The sequence below is a fragment of the Physcomitrium patens genome, chromosome 14 (genome assembly GCF_059467195.1).
Source record: "Physcomitrium patens ecotype Gransden chromosome 14, ASM5946719v1, whole genome shotgun sequence".
Lineage (NCBI taxonomy): Eukaryota > Viridiplantae > Streptophyta > Bryopsida > Funariales > Funariaceae > Physcomitrium > Physcomitrium patens.
Genome location: NC_143423.1, coordinates 11,316,143 through 11,338,892, shown reverse-complemented (window position 1 = coordinate 11,338,892; position 22,750 = coordinate 11,316,143). Strand labels below are relative to the sequence as shown.

General features: G+C 39.4%; 2 protein-coding genes across 8 annotated transcripts; both read left to right on the top strand.

Annotated features, from left to right (window-relative positions):
- Nucleotides 1-8,630: 8,630 nt before the first annotated feature.
- Nucleotides 8,631-11,971, top strand: LOC112291105 (protein ANTAGONIST OF LIKE HETEROCHROMATIN PROTEIN 1). Of its 6 annotated transcripts, none has more exons than XM_090255880.1 (4): nucleotides 8,631-8,648; nucleotides 8,990-9,091; nucleotides 9,904-11,334; nucleotides 11,641-11,971. In XM_090255880.1, the coding sequence occupies exons 3-4, from the start codon at nucleotides 9,975-9,977 to the stop codon at nucleotides 11,664-11,666; spliced, it is 1,386 nt and encodes a 461-aa protein (XP_090112006.1). In that variant the 5' UTR covers nucleotides 8,631-8,648; nucleotides 8,990-9,091; nucleotides 9,904-9,974; the 3' UTR covers nucleotides 11,667-11,971. The 6 variants fall into 6 exon arrangements, with proteins under 6 accessions (XP_090112006.1, XP_090112004.1, XP_090112005.1 ...); XM_090255879.1 differs by lacking the exon at nucleotides 8,631-8,648 and adding an exon at nucleotides 9,413-9,661 and having other exon boundaries at nucleotides 8,980-9,091; XM_090255876.1 differs by lacking the exon at nucleotides 8,631-8,648 and adding an exon at nucleotides 9,413-9,783 and having other exon boundaries at nucleotides 8,981-9,091.
- A 1,296-nt stretch (nucleotides 11,972-13,267) lies between these two features.
- Nucleotides 13,268-22,369, top strand: LOC112291103 (uncharacterized). 2 transcript variants are annotated; one of them, XM_024538102.3, is made up of 5 exons: nucleotides 13,268-14,541; nucleotides 15,093-15,443; nucleotides 15,947-17,851; nucleotides 17,992-21,341; nucleotides 21,661-22,369. In XM_024538102.3, the coding sequence occupies exons 1-5, from the start codon at nucleotides 14,029-14,031 to the stop codon at nucleotides 21,974-21,976; spliced, it is 6,435 nt and encodes a 2,144-aa protein (XP_024393870.1). In that variant the 5' UTR covers nucleotides 13,268-14,028; the 3' UTR covers nucleotides 21,977-22,369. The 2 variants fall into 2 exon arrangements, with proteins under 2 accessions (XP_024393870.1, XP_024393872.1); XM_024538104.3 differs by lacking the exons at nucleotides 13,268-14,541; nucleotides 15,093-15,443 and adding an exon at nucleotides 15,551-15,691.
- The last annotated feature ends 381 nt before the right edge of the window (nucleotides 22,370-22,750 follow it).

The following is a 22,750-nucleotide window of genomic DNA, read 5'->3' as shown; positions in this document are numbered from 1 at the left end:
AAGAATTATTCTCAAGTTGCTGCTCTTCTCACTCGATTAACATGCAAGGATAAGTTGGAATGGGGACCTTTGGCGGAGAAGGCGTTTCAAGATTTGAAGACAGCATTTACTACAGCTCCAATTTTGGTACATCCAGACTTTACAAAGTCCTTCTATTTAGAAACTGATGCTTCAAATTTTGCTTTGGGAGCTGTGCTTTCACAAATGAGTGAAGATAAGAAGCTCCATCCAGTTGCATTCTATTCTCAGAAGTTCTCTGCTGCTGAAATCAATTATGAGATCCACGATAAGGAACTTCTTGCCATAGTGGATTCTTTCGAAGAATGGCGTCACTTTCTTGAAGGAGCTGCACATCCAGTAACCGTATATACGGATCACAAGAATTTGGAGTATTTCATGACGGCTCGAGTTTTAAATCGGCGTCAAGCTCGGTGGAATATGTCGCTATCTAGATTCGATTTTCTTATCACTTATCGACCTGGAAGGCAGCAAGGACTATCCGATGCTTTATCAAGGAGATCGTATCTTACACCAAAGGCTGGAGAAGCAGCGTTTGATCAACAATGTACAACGTTATTGAAGCCAGAGAGATTTCAACTTTGTGCTACTATTGTATCATTTGATGCTGACTTCCTAAACCAGGTACGTGCTATGACCATTAAAGATTCAATAGCCATTGATATCAAGCAACGTACCAATGACGACAAGTTCAAGGTGGAGGGAGATCTTTTACACTTTGAAGAGCAATTGTACATTCCAAAAGGACTAGCACGACTCCAAGTTCTTCAATCTCGCCATGATTTTCTAGCTGCGGGATATTTTGGATTCAACAAGACCTTGGAGCTTATTTCCCGAGATTTTTGGTGGCCCCAAATGTGGAAGGATGTGAAAGATTTTGTCCTCTCTTATGACATCTGTTCAAGATCTAAGAATCCTCGGCATCGCCCTTATGGACTTCTACAGCCATTGCCAATTCCACGTCGACCATGGTCTTCAATTTCTATGGACTTCATCACGGACTTGCCATCATCAAACTCATTTGACAGCATCTTTGTCGTGGTAGATCAGCTTACGAAGATGGCACACTTTGTTCCTTGTAAGAAGACATCATCCAGTGAAGTCACAGCAAGACTCTTTCTCGATAATGTGTATCGATATCATAGACTACCAGATGATATCATATCAGATCGAGGTACCCAGTTCGTGTCAAAGTTTTGGAGATCTCTCTTTGGGATATTGAAGGTGGATATCAAGCTTTCTTCAGCTTTTCATCCTCAAACTGATGGCCAAACGGAATGGGTGAACTAAGTCTTGAAGTAGTACTTACGATGCAGCATCAACTATCAGCAAGACGATTGGACTGCATATCTATCGCTAGCCAAGTTTGCATATAACAACACCCTCCATGCGTCGACTCAACAAACACCATTCTTTTCCAACTATGGGTATTATCCAAAGCTTGATTTATTGAGTCTGTCAACAAATAACAATCCAGCAGCTGAAGGATTTGCGAAGCAACTATCAGAGCTTCAAACTATGTTGAAGCTTCAATTACAATCCGCTCAAGAATCCTATAAGACGTCTGCAGATAGACTTCGGAATCCAGCACCTACTTTCAAAGTTGGAGACAAAGCCTGGCTTCTTCGATGAAACATCAAGACCAAGCGACCATGTGATAAGTTGGACTATCAAAGATTGGGACCATTTATCATCCAGAAGCAAATTAATCCAGTGGCATACCGGCTGGAGTTACCGGCTTCTATGAAGGTACATCCAGTCTTTCATGTTTCTCTGTTGGAACCTTATAGAGAGTCATCTTTTCTTGGAAGAGTGCAATGTCCGCCACCTAGTATTGAAATCGAGAACCACGAAGAATACGAGGTTGAAAAGGTATTGGATTCACGGCGAAGGTGGGAAAAGTTAGAATATCTTGTTCATTGGTGCGGCTATGACATTAATGAGCAAATGTGGGAGCCAGCTGAAAAACTTGCGAATGCGCCACAAAAGATACAGGAGTTTCATCAACGACATCCCGATAAACCTAAATCAATTCGATGATAGCTTCTTTCTGAAGCTTGTTCTCCCAACAATATAAGAAAAGGGAAGAGCACCAGCAAAATTCATAGTTGATGTAGTTATTTTCTCCAAGATAGATCGTAGTTTGGTCTTTTGATATGGATAGCCAAGAGATAGATACTATGCCAGTCAGAGTATCGCAACCGAGTAGCTAACGAAGGCGACCCCGAAATAAAGAACTACATGTACCACGATGACGACGGAGGATACCGAGTAACCGATCACTGGTGATCGTATTTGAGATCGAGCCTGCTTACGATGGTCAACCAGAAGGCGTGTTTGCAGGACAATTTCACAATGAGGACACGGAAGTTCATGCTTGGTCAGAAGTCGAAGGCGTGGGCCACTATCGTTGGCTTCAAGGGTCGATGAATCACTTGCCTCGTGAACAACAGTTGGAGTTCATAGCAGAAGTTATGCGACAGATCTTCATTTTCTTGCGTTGGTACTGATCAACAACATTGCTTCTCAGAGACCTCGAAGCTAAAAGAGGGGGTGATGTTAGGGACATATTCCTTAGAACTTTCTAGAGAGAAGTTTCTAGAACCTTCTAGAAAACAAGCCTCTGGAACCTTCTAGAAGAGAAGCCTCTGGAACCTTTTAGAGAGAAGTTTCTAGAAGCTTCTAGAAAGGAAGTCTCTGGAACCTTCTAAAAGAGAAGTTTCTAGAAGCTTCTAGAAAGGAATCCCCTAGAACTTTCTAGAAGCTTCCTAGTTAATAAAAGTAGCTCGAGAAGTTTCTAGAACCTTCTAGAAAGGAAGCCTCTAGAACCTTCTAGAAGCTTCCTAGTTAATAGAAGTAGCTCGAGAAGCTTCCTAAGTAGGAGTATATATAGGGATCGAGGCTGAAGAGTTCTTCAGTCTCGACAACACATCTCTTGGAGTTCTAGCTCACCTTTCTGGTGTTGTTCTTGTACTCATCTGTTTAATCTAGGTCTGCCACTTCTTCTTGAACTTCTTGTTAGATTTCAAGTCTGTATTTTGTGTCCGTGACACTTGGATGTAAAAGCTTAAGAAAGTAGTTGTATTATATGCTAACTTGCTCTAAGTTTTGCATCACTATAAAACCTTGCAAAAAATCCCTCAATTTTAGTAGTTTTAGAAGCTAAAGTATTTAATGTATTCATAATAACATCTAACTTATACTCAAGAGACTCAACCATGCTATCATCTTCACCTTCAACAATTTTGAAAAAATTAAATTCAATTAAATTAAATTAAATAATACCAATTTAAAAGAAATTATTCTGTAATTTTTAAAGTACTTAGATGCTTTCAAGAAGAAGGGCAATCCACTCTCTATTAAGAAGGATCGATCTCTAGTATTAATAAGAGAGCAATCTCAACAAACTATTACAAATACATTATTCAAAAGACCAAATAAGAAGTTGAAGAGAAGAAGTTCAACAAGAAAATTAATAAGAACTTAATTAAACTAGATGAGTACAAGATCAATACCAAGAAAGATGAAATAGAACTCCAAAAGATGTGTTGTCAAGCTTGAGGATCCTTTCAACCTTCATTCCTATATATATTAGGTATTAAGAAGTTTTTTAAGAAATTTCTATATTACTTGAAGATGAAACAAACTTAAGAAGCTTCTTGGAAAACTTCTTCAATCTTCTTAGAATTTTTTAGAATCTATTAGAATATTCTAAAAATTTCTAAAATATTTTTTAAATCTTTCTAAAATCTTTTGTTATCTTCTAGGATCTAATAAAATATTTTAAGAAGATGTCCATAATATCTTTTTGCTTATCAATTATATCTATCAAAGTCTATGAAATCCATTTTGTATTCTACATATTTCTTTTTGAGCCAGATAAGACACTAAATATTTTGGAAAGAAGTCAAATGCTATCTTTTCCTATAAAATTGGATAATAATAAAGAATTTGAGGTAGAAGAAGACTTAAGTTCAAGGCAGCTCCAAAATAGGTTGGAATATCTTGTCTATTGGCATAGATATGATATTAGTGAATGCTCATGGGAGCCAACAAAAAATCTTGCAAATGCAGCAAAGAAGGTTGAAGCTTTTTATTGACAACATCCATTAAATTCAAAATGAAGATTAGGAAGATCCACAAATGATGATGACCACTCTTTTTAGAACTTGTCTCTAAAAAAAACAATAATATCACGAGTATACATATTCATCACAATAATAATGATTATTCATCACAATAAAAGTTGATTAATTTCATAATATCTTGTGAAAAAGCTTCTTAAAATTTTCATAGATATAGTTTTGATTTTATATGTGTTTATAGTTAATTGATAAGTTAAAAATTTTACCAATAAGTTAACTATGTGTCACATATGTTGTTTAAATTATGATTGCCTCATCTACATATTATCATTCGTAGGTAGCACAAAAGTAAATGAAGCTTGATAGCATAATTATATGCCACATTTCTCAATTTTATAAAAAGATAATTTTTAGTTTTATAATCCACCATTCATTGGAATTACATAGGCATGTATGTTGGATTTAGGTTAAAGATAATCTTTAGCTAAAATATTTATATAAATTCTATTTTTTAAGCCAAATTGTTAAAAAAAACCTATAAATCTTCTTTATTCCTATTTTTCTATAAGAATTTTTATTTTATTTTTATACTTATTATATGTATGCTAAAATGCTTAAGTTATTGAAAATGAATTATCTACCTTAATTTAGAACCATGTACTCAATTGAAGTCAAAGTCTATTTTACTTGCATGATGGATTGTGTATTTATACCTATTATATATTTGATTGCTCATGAATAACTTGTGTTGTGCATGTATTGTGCAGGTGATTAAATGTGGTTATTTTAAATTTTTAGAATGTCTAATTAAGTTTATATTACTAGGTTTTGAAGGATTTCATGTAGCAATAATCTATTATACAAAAAATATTTATCTTAATCTACACAAGTGGATTTAGTATAATTGGCAATCAAATGTAAGACCATTGGATAAACTGGAACAAAGGAAGTTCTTGAAAAGGAATGATTTTTGACACAACATTTTTTGACATAACAAATTTTGAAAATAACATTATGAGATGACAATCCTGATATGTTTCAACTTTTATCAAAAAACAACCCAGACATGCAACTAATCTAAGAAATGATTGATTAAGTGTCACCTCTGTATTAGGACGCCAATTAATATGAAGAGATATTAATGGAAAGAGATCCCTCCTGTTTTTCTTTAAATATTTTGTTTGTTTCCTTTCTTGATTGTGCTGATTTTTAAAAGACATATGTGGATAGACACTCTTAAAGAAAGACACAAAAAGAAATATTACAGCACATTAGTTAAAAGATGCAAAGTTTATAAAATTTCTTGTCATATGTGTTGAGAACTCTTAATACTTCTTATACAGATTTTGTTCATAATATAGTTCTTAATTTACTTTTTGAAAAAGAGAAATATAATTATCATTTTATACTACAAAAAAAAAAAAAAAAAAAAAAAAAACAATAACAAACAAACTAACAAACAATAAAAAACAATAATCATGTTGAATGTGGCAGAAATAAAATGTGTATTAACAATTGAATTTTGAATATAGGAAACAGTTTTCTGTAATATCTTTAAATAAACCGAACACTGCAAAAAAAAAAAACAAAAAACAAAAAACAAAAAAACAAATTATATATATATATATATATATATATATATTAATATACAAGTAAATAATTGCCATGCAACCTATATCAATATTTACAATTGAATGACGAAAAGATAATAAAAAGTATGAATTGAAACTCAAATTCTAATGTAGTAAAATATTTAATAAATAAAGATAATAATTTTAAAATTTATAATATTTGAATAAAATACATATTTAGAAGGTATCCTAAAGACAAAAAAAACTACTTAACCAAATTTAATACCTTGCAACATATCGTATACCAGCAAAACAGTGGTTATTTGACAAATTATATTTAAATTTAATATGTTTATTTTTTTCAACATGTTATTGAATATAATATTTTTATGGTAAAATAGCAAAGATCATAGTACTTATTTAGGAGTTCTTATTATTCCATTCTATTTGCCACAAAATACAACATTATGATGGATAAAAAAACAAATAGACAAAAATATTCTTTACAAAGATATGATTTAATTTCTGAAGTACAAATTTTAATTTTTAAATTTTTAATTATAGTTTACAAAACATCAATTTAATACTGGTTTCAAATGGTTATTTTTCATTTACATATATACATATATATATATATCCTTTCATATTATAATATGAACATTATATATTAGATAAATATCAAATTGTTCAAATTATAATTAAACTCATACCTATAATATCTCAAGTTTAATAAAGAAGTATAAAATACTTTCGAAAAGTCTTATTTACAAGCAGCAAATACAAAAAGCTGCTAAAACCTGGTGTATTGTTTTGTTGTATGTTTTGTTGTATGATTATTTGGAGCTTTAATGTAGTATTAATTATTCATTTATGATATATATATATATATATATATATATATATAATTTTTTTAGAACTAAAACAATAATAATAAATTAAATTATTCACACATATTTTACAAATAATTATATTTGAATATTAAAAATTTACTAAATAGAATCATGTGCTAAAACATTACATAAATTAAAAATTTCTAAAGGATGCAAAAACTACCTGGAAGTTATTGTTGTTATGTCTTATATGTATATACCTAATTTTAGATGTAGCACAATGAACTTGTTTTATTGTTCAGAACTACTTCAATTAAGTTTCTAAAGATGGGTAGAGGCGGTTTTAAAGCTCCTCCTTAGTAGGACCATATAGATGTCTTAATAACGTATTGTATTTCTGATTTTGTGAACCATCAAAATATTTTTTAAATAGTTTTTAGAAAGATTTTAAAGCTCAAGTGCATAGCTTAAAGTATGTATAAATGTACTTATGTTGATTAGATATTAGTAAAGTGACTTGATAGTTTAACTTTCTATTTGTATATAATATTGCTTCTAAATTTTAAAAGTTTAATATTAGAGCTTGAAGATGTATGATAGCAACAGATTTCTTAAAAAATATTATACTTTAAAATTTAAAGGTAAGGACAATTTTAGATTAAGGAAGTGAGTGAGAAATCTGTTTAGAAATCAAAAATTGTACAAATTGTTTGAAAATTAGTTTTGAGACAAGATCAACAAAGAATAGAAAGAAATTGCCCTATTCATGTAAATAAAATTGAATTGAATCTTGTAAACTATGAATTACATAATATTAGAAATAAGTGTTTAACACCAAATGAATTGGTGAAACTTGAGAGTTTGTACATATCAAACTTAAGAACAAATCAATTATATGTAAAACAAAATTGGATACATTATGCATAAAAGAAAATATTATTGTAACAAACGACATATTTGAAGAAAGTCTACATCACAATCTAAATTTTGCTTAGTTTTGTATATATATAGTAAAACAATTACAAAATATATTAGAAAAAACAAAATATATATATATATATAAATGAAAAAAATTGAACAAAGGTAGGTTATAATCATTTAAATATAGAAATTTTGTTGATTTACTCAAAAGAAATTGCATGTGCCTTCAATATAATTACTAGAAGTGATAAATATACTCTTGATTTTTGATATTCTATTTAAATGACATTAAAGTACAGTGTAAAAAAGTAATCGAGATAATTTTAAAATATATATATATATATATATATATATATTTTAAAAACAACTTTTTGCATTAAAATCATACTATACAAAACTTTTAAACAATCTTTGGTTAAGCTATTAAATTTTGCATCAGTGGCTACCTATAAAATCATTGAAAAAGGTTAGAAACTGTTTGAGCATACCACTAACAAAGGTTCCACAATTTTACCATGACATTAAACCTTTCAAATTATTTGTTATTTACATCTATTTTGAAAAAAAAAAACGGGTTTACCCAGTCAGTTAATGATATATTTTATAACAATTATTATGAAAAAAAATAGAATAGAGATATATTTTAAAATATAGAATATGTTGGGGGCAGTAGGGAAAGAAAAAATTATACAAATGTTGGAGGAGCCTATTTGCACATTCCAAAAATACAACTCAATTGGGCATCTTTAGTCAGAAGTCTTTTTGAAAATTGTTGGTAAGAGGTTCAATAAAATGTAATTCCAGGTGGCAACTAACACTCATATACAATTCCTATATTTCAACAGACAATTATGTTTTTCAGTATTTAGTATTCCAAAAAGTTGACAAGTTTGTAAGCTTACAAGTTTTAATTTTTTATATGAAGTATATAACTGTTTAACAGATATAATATTTTTAAAAAATGCTTTTGACATTAACTGAAGGAATGAAGTGAAATATTTTTAATTAAAATTAATATGGACTCACTGACACGTTAATGTTTCATGATTGTTTCAACAGAAGTCCCCATGAAAAGGGGCAGCTGATAAGGAGAATGCATGGAGAATTGTTCTCAAAGAATAGAAACATCAACAAAAGTATTTTTCTTTGGAGGATGAATCAAGCACAGACCAAAGGAAAAAGTCGGGCCTTAATTTCCAAAGAATTTTAATGAGAGGAAGCAGGTCAGACTGGTGCATAGATTATCTCTAGTAATCTTGTATTGTTATTTGGAATTGCATTCTTTGGGGGTATCAAAGGAGGCTATATCCACTGTGGGTGGACACGACCATGCCATTTCTCGCATGCAAACTTGATTTCTGTATTTGTTACCCCTACTTTTCTGCCCACTCTAAATATTCTTAAAACATGTTTGCATACGAAAACAAGATAAGTGAATGCAACTGTAAATCGAAAATAATATGAACAATGTAACAATAACAATAATAATAAGATATAAGCGACGTTTTGTTGGAATCGAAGAGAATATACTCCGACGTTCCATCCAATCCCGAAACTATGGCAGGCGTTGTTTGTGTTGAGAGTCTGTCTCTCGCTTTGTTTGCACTAAGGGTCCCGCCTCCGGAGCTGCGGGTAATTTTTTCACCGGAGCTTTCCAAGATCGGAGGTATGTTTCGCAGCCTCGTCGCGAAAATCTGTTGAGGGAAATTCTGTGCGGAAGAATTTGCCAACTATGTTTGTTTCAGTACTTTAAGCGACAGAATTCATCTGAGAGGGAAGAGGATTGGTGGAGGAGGGAATAAGTATATTTCCACGTCTTCGCTGCAAGACAATTTTCTTAGGATGAGAGTAATGCTATAGCTGTTTTCATTTTAGAGATGTACCCGGTTAGGAGTGGTTGCTTCTTTAGGTTTGCTTGCGAAGACGTGCAGCTAGTTAATATTGGGTGAGCCTTATTTTTTGGTGTATGGTGTTTGTTTGCTTGTAGCATGACTTCCTTTTTCTGCCAATGGAGAATAGAGAGAATCGTGAGTTGTCACGTATCGCCTGGTTTTGGGAGACGTCAATTTGCATATTGGCACTGTGCTAGTTGCCAAAGCTCGTCGAGGGGATTGAAGACGCTGAGAATACAGAAGTGACCTAATTTTCTTGAACATTAGCGTCAGAGGTTGAGGCTTAATGAGCTTCGTTTGCATTTCGCCAAACTATGCACGGAAACGATGCAGACGAAATTTAGGTCCGTCCAATGTTCAGAATGATGATGCGCGACGATTATTCGTAACAGCAGCTGCATTTAAGTATTGAAACGAAACCTAGGTCTTCGTGTGTAGAGATATGTGACCTTGCATCTGCTGATTGGTAAGCCAAGAGCTTTATGCGCATTCCATGTTTCTGGCATAAGCAAGATTCTTAGATTTAGGTCTAGGGTTTGTTCTCCACATTTTAATCTTGTTTTTAGCTGGAATTGCATCTTTGCAGTGGCATGGATTTCACTCGAGAGAGGGGATAATGAAGAAGAAGTTGTGAAGGCCAGCACTGCATGAGCGACGATGAGGGCGCCTGATGCTGACGGTCACTTTATCAGGAACAGGAGCAGAAATAGGAACAGAAAGTGGCAGCTTTTATTGCTCCTACTGTTGGACGAGGAGGAGGAAAGGCAGCAACAGTGGGAAGATCGACAGCAGGCACTCGCTCATCTGCAATGGCAGCATCAGCATGCTCGCCGTCAAAAATGGTTGCAGAATTACTACAGTCAGTTGCAAGCTCTGTATGCTGATCTCGATGTCCTTGAAAGTTATCGGTTGCGCCGCGCTCATGTGGCAGCAGCTGCGTTAGGAGCTGCTGTGTCAACTCAACAAAGTGTGCACCGTCGATTGTGGGTGAAAAATAGGTCGCAAGCATGGTGGGCAAAGTGCAATCATCCCGATTTTCCAGACGAGGAATTCCATCGGTCGTTCCGTATGTCTCGCGCCACATTTAATATCATCTGTGATCAGCTCGCAGGAGCGGTTGCTAAGGAGAACACCATGCTCAGGGCAGCCATACCTGTGGAGCAGAGAGTGGCAGTATGCATCTGGCGGCTGGCTACAGGTGAACCTTTGCGACTTGTTTCAAAGCGCTTTGGACTTGGAATATCTACTTGTCACAAGATGGTGTTGGAGGTCTGCGCCGCAATCAATGATGTGCTTCTCCCCAAGTATGTACAATGGTCATCGGCTGAGCGTCTGCAGCAGGTGACGCAGGAATTTGAGGCCATGTCTGGGATGCGTGATGTGGTTGGGGCCCTTTACACGACGCATGTTCCAATTATTGCTCCAAAGATCAATGTGGCTGCTTATTTCAACAAACGGCATACCGAGCACAATCAGAAAACGTCGTACTCCATCACTTTGCAAGGAATGGTGGATGTACGCGGATCATTCACAGATGTATCCATAGGATGGCCAGGGTCTATGTCTGATGAACGCGTGTTTGAAAAATCAACTTTGTATAGACGAGGATTGAGCGAAGACCTTCGTGGAATGTGGGTAGTGGGAGGACCAGGGTATCCGCTACTTGATTGGCTGCTGGTTCCATATGTCCAACACAACCTAACCTGGGCGCAACATGCGTTCAACGAAAAGGTAGCGGAGTTGCTGCAAGTTGCCCGAAGTGCCTTCAGCCGTCTGAAAGGGCGCTGGAAGTTCTTGCAGCGGAGGACTGAGGTGAAGTTGCAAGAGCTTCCTGCTGTCCTGGGTGCATGCTGTGTGCTTCACAATATATGTGAGATGCATAACGAAGGATTTGACCCTGAACTTCACTTTGAGGTTGTCGATGATGAGATGTTGCCGGAGAATATCAATTTCCCAATTACAGCTATGCAAGCTCGGGACGCAATTGCTCATAACTTGCTTCACAACGTTCATGCAGGTTCTTTTTTGTGACATGTAGATTGTAGGGGCATTTTATACGGCTGGATATAGCGTCCAAGTATGGCACCATTAAATTATCTGTAATTTACTCTCAAGGTTTTTAATCATGAGGACGATGGCTCTAGGACAGTAATTCTATCTGTAGTGATGGTTTTCCATTTTCTTCCATTTTCTTTCTAGTATAGATTGTTGGTATCTAGTTGCATGTTTTTGCCAACAATAGAAATCGGCGTATCAGTTGTCGAAACGCTATTCTTTGAGTAACAATTGTACTCATACATGTTATGCATTTGTACTTCCCCAGTGCACAGCTTTGTGAATCGGCGTTGAAGCTGCCGTGTTTCCACTATTGCTTGTCGGCTGTTATACACGTACATTTATCAACAGATTCTCCTTCACTAGCGAGGTGAAGGATAGAGTTGTAGGTCTGATTTCTTTCAAACCTGGACGTTGGATTCACATACCTTACAGGTTGAAACATGAAGTTCTGAGAAATATAGAGTTTTTAAAACTTACCAGGGCACTCTACTGCTATGATGTCGCATTAAACTAGGGACTGTATACTCATTTTTCAGAAGTAAAATCCTACTGCAGAATCTACTTGCTCTTCATGAAGAGCACGCCTTCGTTCGTCATCCCTTGCAGTAATCTGTTTCTGCATCACGAACCCACACCCATCATCACGTATCAATAGGTCGACAGTTTGTCCTTGCGACCGTGTTGATCATGTGTGACTGTTCACTGTTCACTGATCCACTTCCATGACTGATGTCGACTGGGAAGGCTTTTGAGTTGGATTGGAATTAGTGAAGTCAAGTAGAAGATGCTGCGTTATTGGAAGTTTATCCTCCTTGCTTCTTTCTTACCGCGAAGAACTAGATTTGTTCGATAATCTCTATGCTCGAGGGTCCAGCCGCTTTCAATCTAAATCACTCAGAAATAGAAAATTTCATGTATTTTTGTGGAAAATATTCACCGTTTGGTTGAAACACAAGTGCAACTTTTTTTTTTTTTTCCCCTCTGTGAATGGAGTAATAAATTCCTCGGCACGACGTTAAAGCACGTAATATCAGTGTAGTATTCAGCATTTATGAAGAAATGCATTTTTGAAGGCAAATATTCTAATTCAAGGGTACGCCTTTCATTTTCCCAAGACACAATGGAATATATTTTCCAGCCGTATTTAAAGAGTATGAGTATTTAAAGAGTTTCATGCATGGCATAAAATCCTGAAACGTGGAAAACGGAGATGGATGCGAAAAAATGATGTGAAATCCAATTAAAAGAGGCAATACTAATCTACTCACATTTTTCTCCACAAAATTCTAAATCCTTTGGGGATGTTATCAGGGACCCACAGGACACGGCATATTCGATCCTTGAAACCTATAGTTGGCCCAGTAGATAGATGTTTCGAAATCTATACAACGGTTTCAAATCTCCCTCGTAATCTCAATGCAACCAACAAGACATGCTATAAGCATGACAGAATGTCTTTGCCCAATGGCAACACGCATCTTCTAAAATTGGCTGGAACAGTGAAACCGTCTTCTAGCGAAGGTTCAAAGCACTGGGTTGAGGATTTACTAGTAAGTTACCACTTTCCCCGCCCAATTCAACAGTTCCAGCATCATCGGTGGGATGTATAATGATACTCATGGCTCGTCGTTGGACACCGCTGCTGAGCCCCAGCCAATTTAAACTTCCAACTGCTCCACAGTTGCTCTTGTCCGTTCTACCCTCCATCAAAGCGCTTTTTTCCATTCATCGAAGCTTCCGTGGTCTCCCTCCACCGCGCTTCTCGGCATTTCAAATTTTGTCTTTCCGCAACGGCATGGAACCATTCTCCCTCGCGAGGACTTTTTCTCGCTCTAGTCCCGCTTTGGTCTTAGTCCAGGCCATCGCGTCTCGTGGTTCTATTTTGCTCTACTTTTGTGATGTCGTAGCTAGCCAGCTGCAGTTCGATCGCAGTTGATCACACTCGTGTTAGCGAAACTGCTGGAAGCCCGGTTATTGCGAGTGTTCCCGATTAGTTCTATAGGAGCTTGTATCAATAATGCTTACTGGTGGAGTGTACTGTGAACCAGTAAGGAAGAGTTCCTGGAGTTGAACTACTCGTTCTCTCGTTTTTGAGTTTAGAAGTATTCGTTTCGCAAGCAGTGGCAGCAGGTTCCTTTCAACGTTTGGATCAACTTCTCGATTTCCAGAAAGAGGAAGATACACGTTGTAGCAGTGCTGTGAAACCGAGGTTTCGTGGCGTGCTCCCGCGCTAGATATCATGGCTCAACGCCGTATTTCTACATGAATCTCAAATGTTACTAGTCCTTTTGATATGTGATAGAGGGGTAGAGGCTAAGTTCAACTCTTTTCTCTCTTGGAAAACTCTCCGTGATTTTATACATTTTCATAGTGCGCTCTGTGTAGTTGAAAGTCTACTGCGTCCTCTCCTTAATTTCACCCTCTGAAGTTTCGGCAATGCTGGACTTCGCGCACTCCGACCTCATTTTACTGCGAAGCTCCCTTGTATTGAACTTGTACTCAAACCTTAAACTGGGCTGATAAATGATGCATGCAGGTGTTTGGGTTAGAGAATGCACTAAAAACATGGTGTCATCGTAGATAATGAAATTGGTAGAGCTAAAGCCTTGTCATCCGAAGTTGTGAAGTTTTCTTTCCTGTCGAGGACTTAAAGATGGGAGAGTTCGCGATGCCTCAAGTCACTTTGGAGTTCGCTTTGACCCAGCCTGCAGCTATTGTGGAATACTGCAAGCAGCTTATGGATTCTGTGAAGATGTTAGAAAGGCAGGTGCAGGGATTGGTCAGAGATGATCGTGCTAGTAAGTCAGCTGAAAAGAATCGCAAGGAGAAGCAGTGGCAGTTGGAAAGAGAGAGACTCCTTTTTGACTTGGAAGTTGCTAACCATGGGCTCGTGGAAAAGGAAGAATCCTTGAACAAACTTGAGAAGGACTTCCAGATCGCCAAATCAGCTGCTGGACAGCTGCAGAACAAGCTTCATGAATCAGAGAGAAAGAGGGAGAGGGATTTACTTGAGAACGATCGACTGAAGGGTGCTATTGAGGATGCTCAACGTACCATTGATGAGTTACAGAAAAGCTGCAGTCTCAAAGATGAGGCGGCAGCGATACAACGAAAGGCTTTCAGTGATTTGTCGAAAAGGATGGACTCTCATAAGAAGGAGCTCGAGGTAAAGTTCTCCAGACCCGTCAGACTTACCGTCCTTAAACACGATTCCTCTGGCTCTTAGGGTTCTTAAAAACCCCGGAACGTAAGTGTGTGGGCCCGAATTAGATTGTTCCGCTTTTCTGGAGTGAGATGCAACTAAACACTGCTTATGTGGTCTTCTGTCGCATCCTTTCGTTCAGCAGAAGATAATTTCGCAAATGAGAAGCTTTGTTTTCTTTGATCACTGTCAGGCTTGGATTAGGGGATTTCATTTTGATGAGTGGAGTCTGTCACGGAATGTCGATGGTTTTGAGCCATGTCAACCATCTGAGAATCGCTTCACATTTGCTACAAGATTGCTACAAGTACTCTCAAGTTAGACTGTATTCTAAACTGCTAGGGATGCATTATGTTCAGATGTGAACTGCATTGATGAGGTTGGTGTAACCGTTCCTCGTGTATTGTTGTGGTGCTGCTACATTTGCAGCAGCTGTTTAATACCTTGACTCAGTGTCCCATGGCTTCCAAGTGTCTGTCTGAGCCCCGCTAATTTGCTATCATCATCTCGTTCAGAAAACTTCGGAGGAGTTAGGGCAGAAAGAGGGGCAACTTGCGGACTTGAAACTTGAGAATGAAAGTACGAGAAAAAAGTTGGAGGAGAAAAATAATTTTTTTGACTCGCTCAAGCAAGATTACGACAAGCTTCGCCTAGCTCACCAAGGTATGCAGAGTGAAGGGATGATGGATCGAGAAGATGTTCTAAGAAATCTTGAGGAGAATGAGGCCCTTTGTGAAGAACAAGCTTGCACGATAAGAAAGTTGGAGAAAGAGCTGAGAAAGATGAAAAGCCAAGCCAAACAGATGGAGACAAAGTGCTCATCAGCTGAAGCGGAAGTAAATGCTAAAACCGCACTGCTATCTAAGGTACTTACAGTTTCTGATGTACCTGACCATTACCAGGATGTCTAGATAACGGGTTCTTTGATCATCTCAACAGTCTCTCATTGGTAGTCTGACGTTGGTATGATGGTTGACATGTGGATTTCTGAAAATCTACGCTTGCTCATGGCCTTCCAATATTCCATACCGAATGCGTCATCACGAGGCAGTACTCACTGTTTAGAACTTCAGAATTGCGCACTTGTCATGATCCGTGCTGAAAAAAGCGAAAGGTAATGGTTGTTTCATGTCACCAGTAGCTTGTGATGGCATGAACTAAGTAGCGCTCTGTGTCAGTTCGACGCACTAGTCACTGCACCCTAAATTTGGTGTTGAAACTTAGGTAGTTAAGCGACGGATAACTATTGCCCGTTACCAACAGCAATCGGACTAGCTGCCTTTTAGCATGCGGACCAGCAAATTTTCTTTAGCCGCCTTTTTGCAAACTTTTTAACAATTTTTCACTTCCTTTCCACGACGCATTCCAGGCACTTGCCGACCTGGAGGCCTCCAGTTTGAGCGTGACCGAGCTGGCTTCGGCGAAGGAGGCAGCTGTAGTTCTTGCGGAGAAGATGATGGAGTTTGAAAAAGAGCTTATTCAAGAGAGAGCACTAAGAGATTCGGCCGAACGTGCCCTTCAAGATTTTAAGATCCGGGAATCACACTTGCTTAGAGTGGAGGAAAATTTTAATGATCTTCTAGAGAAGGCCAAGTGGAAGGATGAGCAATTTGGGTCATTGGAAGAAGCACACCGAAAATTGCAAATCCAGTTGAAGGTAAGCGAGAGCGAGTGGGATAATGAGAGGGCACAGATGGTAAGAGAAATTGATTCCCTGCGTGATGGATTGGAGGCCAAGGCCAAGCTTGCCCAGCATCTCAACTCACAGCTGGATATGCTGCAACAAGCCCTTGATCATGAACACCTCCACCAGACGGATTTGGAGCGAGGGATGGCTGATGCGAAAGCTAGTATGAATTTGGCCGAGAGGGAATTTGAAAAGGCCAGGTTGGCATTTGACATTGTGCGAGAAGAGCTTGCTGCCAAAGCAACTCTTCTGGATGAATATGCTGCTAGAATGGAATGGGAGCCGACAGGGTTAGGATCCTGGCAGAAGGACACAGTGCAAGATGATGGTACATTGGAGTGCTTGCATTCTGACTCTCGAGGTGCAAGGACATCTATGGAGCTGCAAGAGCCTCTGAATGAATCACCCGATGTACAGAAGAACCCAGATTCAACTGAATTGGCGACGAAATTTAACAAAACTGAAATAGCCTGGGATGAAGAGAAAGAACGGGTTCATAGATTTGTGCGTGACGTGGAGACATGCTTGGCATGCAAGGGTGTCAGACTCATAGAGCTTGGAGTTGAAGTCGGCGAATCGAGGTCTTTGGTTAACGCTCTAAGTGATCTGGAAGCTAAGTCCTGTGTATCAGGTTTGAATAAGTTGAACATTAGTAACTCCAAAAATCCTGGTGAGAGTTTGGAGGTTGAAGATACAGTGCTCCGTTCTTTGACGGACAAGCGTCGGGAAATTTATGTGCCACCCCAGATTGAACAGGTCAACCAGAACCAAGAGGTTTTGGTTGCACAGGAGGCCAGCATGCTCGAAATTAAAAGGTTGAAGGAGCAGGTCTCAGAAATGGTTGACCTTCATGCGCAGAAACAAAACTTGATAAAACAAAGAGATCTAGACCTGAAAAAATTGCAGGCTGCCCATGACAAGGCGTTGGCGCAATTCCGATTAAATGAAAAAACTTTGCATGACGAGAAAGACAAACTTATCTCCGAGCTCGATGCCTACGAGTTTAAGGAACTCGAGAATGAGAGGCAGAAAAAGGAAACTCAGACTAACGTGGAGAGACTCGAGGGTGTCATAAGCAAGCTTGAAGCACAGATTTCGTCAATGAAGAAGGACATTGTTGACCAAAGCTTGCTTGCGGAGCTTGCGAAAGATCACCTGTCGACTGAAATATTAGAAGTGGAGAGACTGAAGGCGGAGTCCCACTTGCTGAGTGAGACATTCGCAGCTTCCATGGCTGCCAAGGATGCGACCCTAGAGCAACTCCGACAACATGTGCTGGAATTAGATGATATTTGTGCTGGGCTTAAAGAAGCAGTCAACCGAGAGACCTCACAATCTAAATCCTTAGAGGGACAGCTGAAGATGAAGCAAGAGCTTCAACGCGTTCTGGAACATCGCATCTGTGATTTGAATATAGAGTTGGATAAATCTACAAAGGAGACCGAAAGGTTATCTCAAGTCGAGCTTCTCTTGCTAAATAGGATCCATCAGCTGGAAGACGAGTCCGAGCTCAATAAAGGCGCATGCGAGGGGCAACTAGAGAGCTTGAATGCTCAGCTCTCACGATGTCAGGACAATCTCCACGAGGTTCGCTTTGTGCTTCATTTCCCAGCCCCCGTGAATCACTTTAGTTATTTTGTCCTGCAGTGAACTGTAACGACCTTTGGTCTAGATTTTTCATTAATTTCCCTGGTCGTGCACAATTTGCTAAAGTATTCTGCCTGTAGGTTGCGGAGGAGCTGGAACGTATGAGTACCGAGAGAGACGCCCTCTTGAGCAATTTAAGCTCCATGGAAGCAGAGAAAGCAGAACTTAGAGAGGAGAACCAAGCACTTCTCAGAGACAAGTTGCTTCTCCAAAGCACTTTGAATCTATTTGAGGCTAAGCAGCTGGAGTTAATTAAAGAGTTAGAGGTCAGTGAAACCACTATGGCAAAGCTGTGTGCAACTCATGAAGAAGCTGAAGCTGGTCTCGCTTCTAAGAGTGAGGAGTTGCAGGAGATGAACTGGAAATTGAGCAATGTGGAAACGTTGAAGTTACATCTGCAAATAGCTCAGGAAAAGAATCAAGAAATGGAGGAGATACTAAGTGAGACCAGAGCAACTGTGGAAGAGAAGGAGGAGCGCCTAGCAGCTTCGGAATGGGCTGTGCAGCAATTGGCATCTGAGATTGCTAAAGCTAAGCACAGCTTGAAGCAGAAGGAGCGTGAGGAATCTTTTCTGCAAGCACGTCTCTCTGACTTGGAAATACATTTGAGAGACAAGGAGAGAGAGATGGAAGAGATGGAAATGTACTTAAATGCTATAATGCAGTCAAATGAAGAGAAGCAGGCAGACATTGACACCCTGACTCTTAAGATGCGAGACCTGAAGAAAGGGGCTGATGAGTGGAAGCTCAGGGAGATTGATCTAGAGACAGAATTGTACGATCTCCGAAATTCTTTAGAAGAGAGCGAAGAAGCCTTGGAAAAGATTAAGGCCGAAGTGCAACTTGGCTTGCAAGAGCGCAAGAGCATGGAGGATGCTATCGACAGCTTGAAAAAGCAACTGTCTGATAAGGGATTGGGATGCTCCGACAGACAATTTGAGATGGACCAATTGTGCCACGATCTGGAGAGTGCCCAAGAAGCCGCAACCCAGAGTAGCTCTCAGTTGCAAGATCTTCAGCAGAGACTTCCACAGCTGGAACAAAGCTGTGCAGACCGCATACGGAAAGAGAAATCCGAGTTTGATGAAGTTGTACAAGAACTCCAGATTATCCAAATTAAGCTTCAGAGTTGTGAAGTGAATTTGGAATCCACCCGGGCTGACCTCAGTCAGTATAAAGAGAAATGCGATAGTCTAGTCGAGGCTGTGGTAGAAAAGGACAGCATTATCGAAGATTTGAAAGGAATGCTTGCAAGTGCACGATACGATTCGGCGCATCAAACCACGTTGGTTCAACAAGCTTCTAGAGAACGATTACGAGCGCTTAAGGATTTAGATAATAAAACTGAGATCCTAAAGAAGCTGGAGGTGTCCGCGGCCAAGACGGACAGCACCCTTGGAAATATGGAACTAAACAAGGAGAAGCTGGAGCAAGAGGTGAAACGACTGAAGAAGTCGCTCGAAAATTTAAGAAAAGAATCTGCCTCTAATGCGCACGAAGCTGAGCGATTCAAGTGCAAAGTCGAGGAACTGCAGGAAATCACTGATCAGTACAGTGATGCCCAGGTGTTAATCTCTCAGCTCACTAATGAGCTGCAGGTGACCTCCAGTACGGTTGAAGAGCGTGACTCCCGACTGTTGAAGCTTCAAGCGTCCCTGACTTCTCTCCAAGATGAATTACGGATGACGCAGGACATGCTAGCTGAAAAGGAATGTCACAGAGAGCATCTAGACGTCCAGTTGACCATGATGAAGAGTCAAATGGAAAAGAACGAGGCAGAGATTCTACAGATGCAGGACGCTTTGAAACTGGCCGAAAGTGAGCTGCAGACGGCAGGAGATAGTGTCCTGCGATACGTTCAAGACTTACAGAATCTCCAAGCAGCGTTGGATGTCTCACAAGCTCAAGTTGCATCTCTAAGTGAAGAGGGATTCAAAAGAAAACTAGAGACTGAATCTTCTATAAAGGAACTGCAACTTGAGTTATCGGTTTGGGTGGAAAGGGCGGAAAATTTGACTACTAAGAATATGAAACTTGATAGCGCCATGCAGAAGTTGCAATGTGAGCTTGAAAGATGGAGGGAATCGGCAGATGTCGCAGCCTGTGAGGGCAGAACGGCAAGGGAACAGATCGGAACGGCAGTCAATGGGTTATATAAAGAACTAGAAGATTTTTGTCAGCATTTAGTAATTGTCGAAGGAGAAGGTATTGACAAATTCGCGGAGCTGGAGGCCAGACTACAAATAGCGTTTGAGGAATTGAAGAGTCTACATATGAGCACAGAAGTCGCCAGTGCCAAAAAAGTTGAGCTTCTTAGCTCCACAATAAAATTGTTGTTTGTGGGCCTTAGAGGATGGAGGAATGAATTACGCAGCTCAGTTGAGAACGACCAGCTGGCGAGGAAGGAACTCTATATCTCCATTTCAGATTTGAAATTAGAAGTGGAGCTTTGGAAGTCAAGAGCTACAGCCGCCGAGGATGCAGTGGAGGGCGTACGAGTCGAGTTTGTAGATTTGTTGAAAGAGTTGCAGAAGGAGGTGGACCTCTGGAAAAGTAGAACTGAGCATTGCAACACATCGAAGTTAGATCTTGAGCGCTCTGTGGAATGTCTTCAGCGTGAGCTTGCAGAGTGGAAAGCTAAAACTGTTGCTGCAGTTGATGAAGAGAGGCGTGTCAAGATGACCCACGAGGCAAATTTGGTGGAACTTCAACAGGAGTTGGAGGTTTGGAAGGGGAAATGTGATTCTGTAGTGGAAGTGCTAAATCATCAGAAACTTGTGTATGCAACGTCACTGAACGATATACAAACTGAGCTGAAAGACTGGATGAACAAGGCATCAACAGCAAATCTAGAGGCGGACAAGTCAGCTACGGAAGTTAAACTGTATCAAGGAAAAGCTTCAGCGGTTGCTGATGAGATGAAACAGGTGCAGTCGCAGCTTCAGCAAGCTCTTAGTGCTGTTGTAGACCTCAAATTGCAACTTGAGCATGAGAAGAACAAAGTTACTACGACAGAGATGGTAACCCAGCAGTTGCAGCATGATCTTACGATAGCTCAGGAGGAGGCTACCTCCAGAAAAGCTAAGATGTCGCACATCCTCTCTCAACTTGAAAGCGCTCACGCTAGTCAAAAGAGTCTTCAGAAACTCTTGAGAATGCAACACGAGCGTCTCCTGCAGGATAATGACCTTGCAAGTTCAAATGGGGCATGTTCAGAGGTGAATCACAGAGATATAGCATCTACACTGCAGGATCTCTCGCTGAAGGACATGGTAATCCAAGATCTGCGGTCTAAACTCTCAGTGTCCAAGTCGGCGATTACTCGACTAGAATCCGAAAGGCTCGGCAGTGAAACAGTGACTCAATCTGCGGAGTTACTGCACACACAAGATCAGCAATCAAATTCTGGAGCGGGAAAGACACATTTCAGGTTCGATAATGGAACTCCTGCAAATTTTGAAGTACTATATCGTAGTGAAGAAATATTAGCATCATCCTGTTAAAACAGTCCCGCACTGATAAACGTCCTCGTTGCCCTACAACAGTGCTATTCTACGAAATCTGCCCTACTTGCTTGTGTTCGCGTGGGTTACAATCTAATTATTTTAAAATCCTTCGTCTCTGGAGTATCTAGATCATTTTGAAGTTCCAATCCTGAAATTTACATACTTCGTCTTTTCGTCGTCCAAGTTGTCCAAGCAATTTTGTTTATCATTTTTTCTCTGACATTCATGCATGGTCTTGCACAGGATGGGTTTCGGAGATGTTCAGCTGGCACACTTGCATACTTCAGGATCCCATTCGCACAGAGCTGGGAATTCAACTTTGCTGTCATCAAACCACAGCCCCAAGGCCCCGACGACCAGGAGGCGCAATGTATCTCCACGAGTGCATGTCAGCAAATCTGCCTCACGCATATCTTTTACCGATTCATCTAGCTGTAATGTTTTGAGCGAAGCTAACGAGAACTCCCTCGCCTATGGTCCTCGCAGCTTTGCCCCCCTTACAACTTCGAGGAAATCTAGAGATAATCAGTCAACCCCGTTCATGGGTTCGCTGCTTTGATTTGGATTACGAGCAGCCTCATACAATTGTAACCTTGAACTCCAGGATTAATCTCCTATTATGCAGGAGAGAATCTGAGTTGTACAGCCATTGTTGATGAGGGGACCTTTTGGAACACCTAAAGCGAACAAATGGTAGTGTTTCGTGAACCTGCCGACCACCATAGCTGTTCACTTACTGCCTAGTGTAAATATGTTGTGTCCTCGTCGGACTGTAAGGATTCCGCCAATCAATTAGATGAGAGTAGCTGACTGCCACAGCTGTTGTGATGGCTTTTGTGAGCAGCGTGGCATAATCTTCCGTTTGGTATCTCCTTGTAGCTGATTGAATTAAGTTATTCCAGCTGGTGCCAACCAACTTGGTCATAGTCGCCAATCTGGTGTGTTAATTGAAGTTGACTGAGTTGCTACCTTGCGCTGAATGTCATCTTTATTGTTTAGGTTCACCTGCTCCGCAGGACAGTTGATCTTGGTCTGATAAGTTATTGAGCAGGGATTGGATCGGTCAGTATCATCCCCCTTGTACATGTTCTCTACCTCTCGTTTTCGTTCTACTTCGTATCTGACGCTTCTGACTGCTCCAAATTATGGCCCTCTGTAACAGGTGCATTTATTATCTGTTTATCAGAGTTTTAAACGTTTTAAACATCCTTTGAATGTCTTCATAAATTAATTACAGTCTCTCCTGCAATTTTTTAACAGGTTCATACTTGTGAGGCTTCTTGATACTCGTTTACACAATACAGAATACGTTTCAAGCATGCGTTTGCTAGGG

Excerpts from the sequence above, each read along its gene's own strand:
- LOC112291105 (XM_090255880.1), top strand. The coding sequence starts at position 9,975 with ATGAGGGCGCCTGATGCTGACGGTCACTTTATCAGGAACAGGAGCAGA. Across the intron at positions 11,335-11,640 it reads GCTTCACAACGTTCATGCAG|TGCACAGCTTTGTGAATCGG; the intron begins GTTCTTTTTTGT and ends GTACTTCCCCAG.
- LOC112291103 (XM_024538102.3), top strand. The coding sequence starts at position 14,029 with ATGGGAGAGTTCGCGATGCCTCAAGTCACTTTGGAGTTCGCTTTGACC. Across the intron at positions 14,542-15,092 it reads CTCATAAGAAGGAGCTCGAG|AAAACTTCGGAGGAGTTAGG; the intron begins GTAAAGTTCTCC and ends CATCTCGTTCAG. Across the intron at positions 15,444-15,946 it reads AAACCGCACTGCTATCTAAG|GCACTTGCCGACCTGGAGGC; the intron begins GTACTTACAGTT and ends GACGCATTCCAG.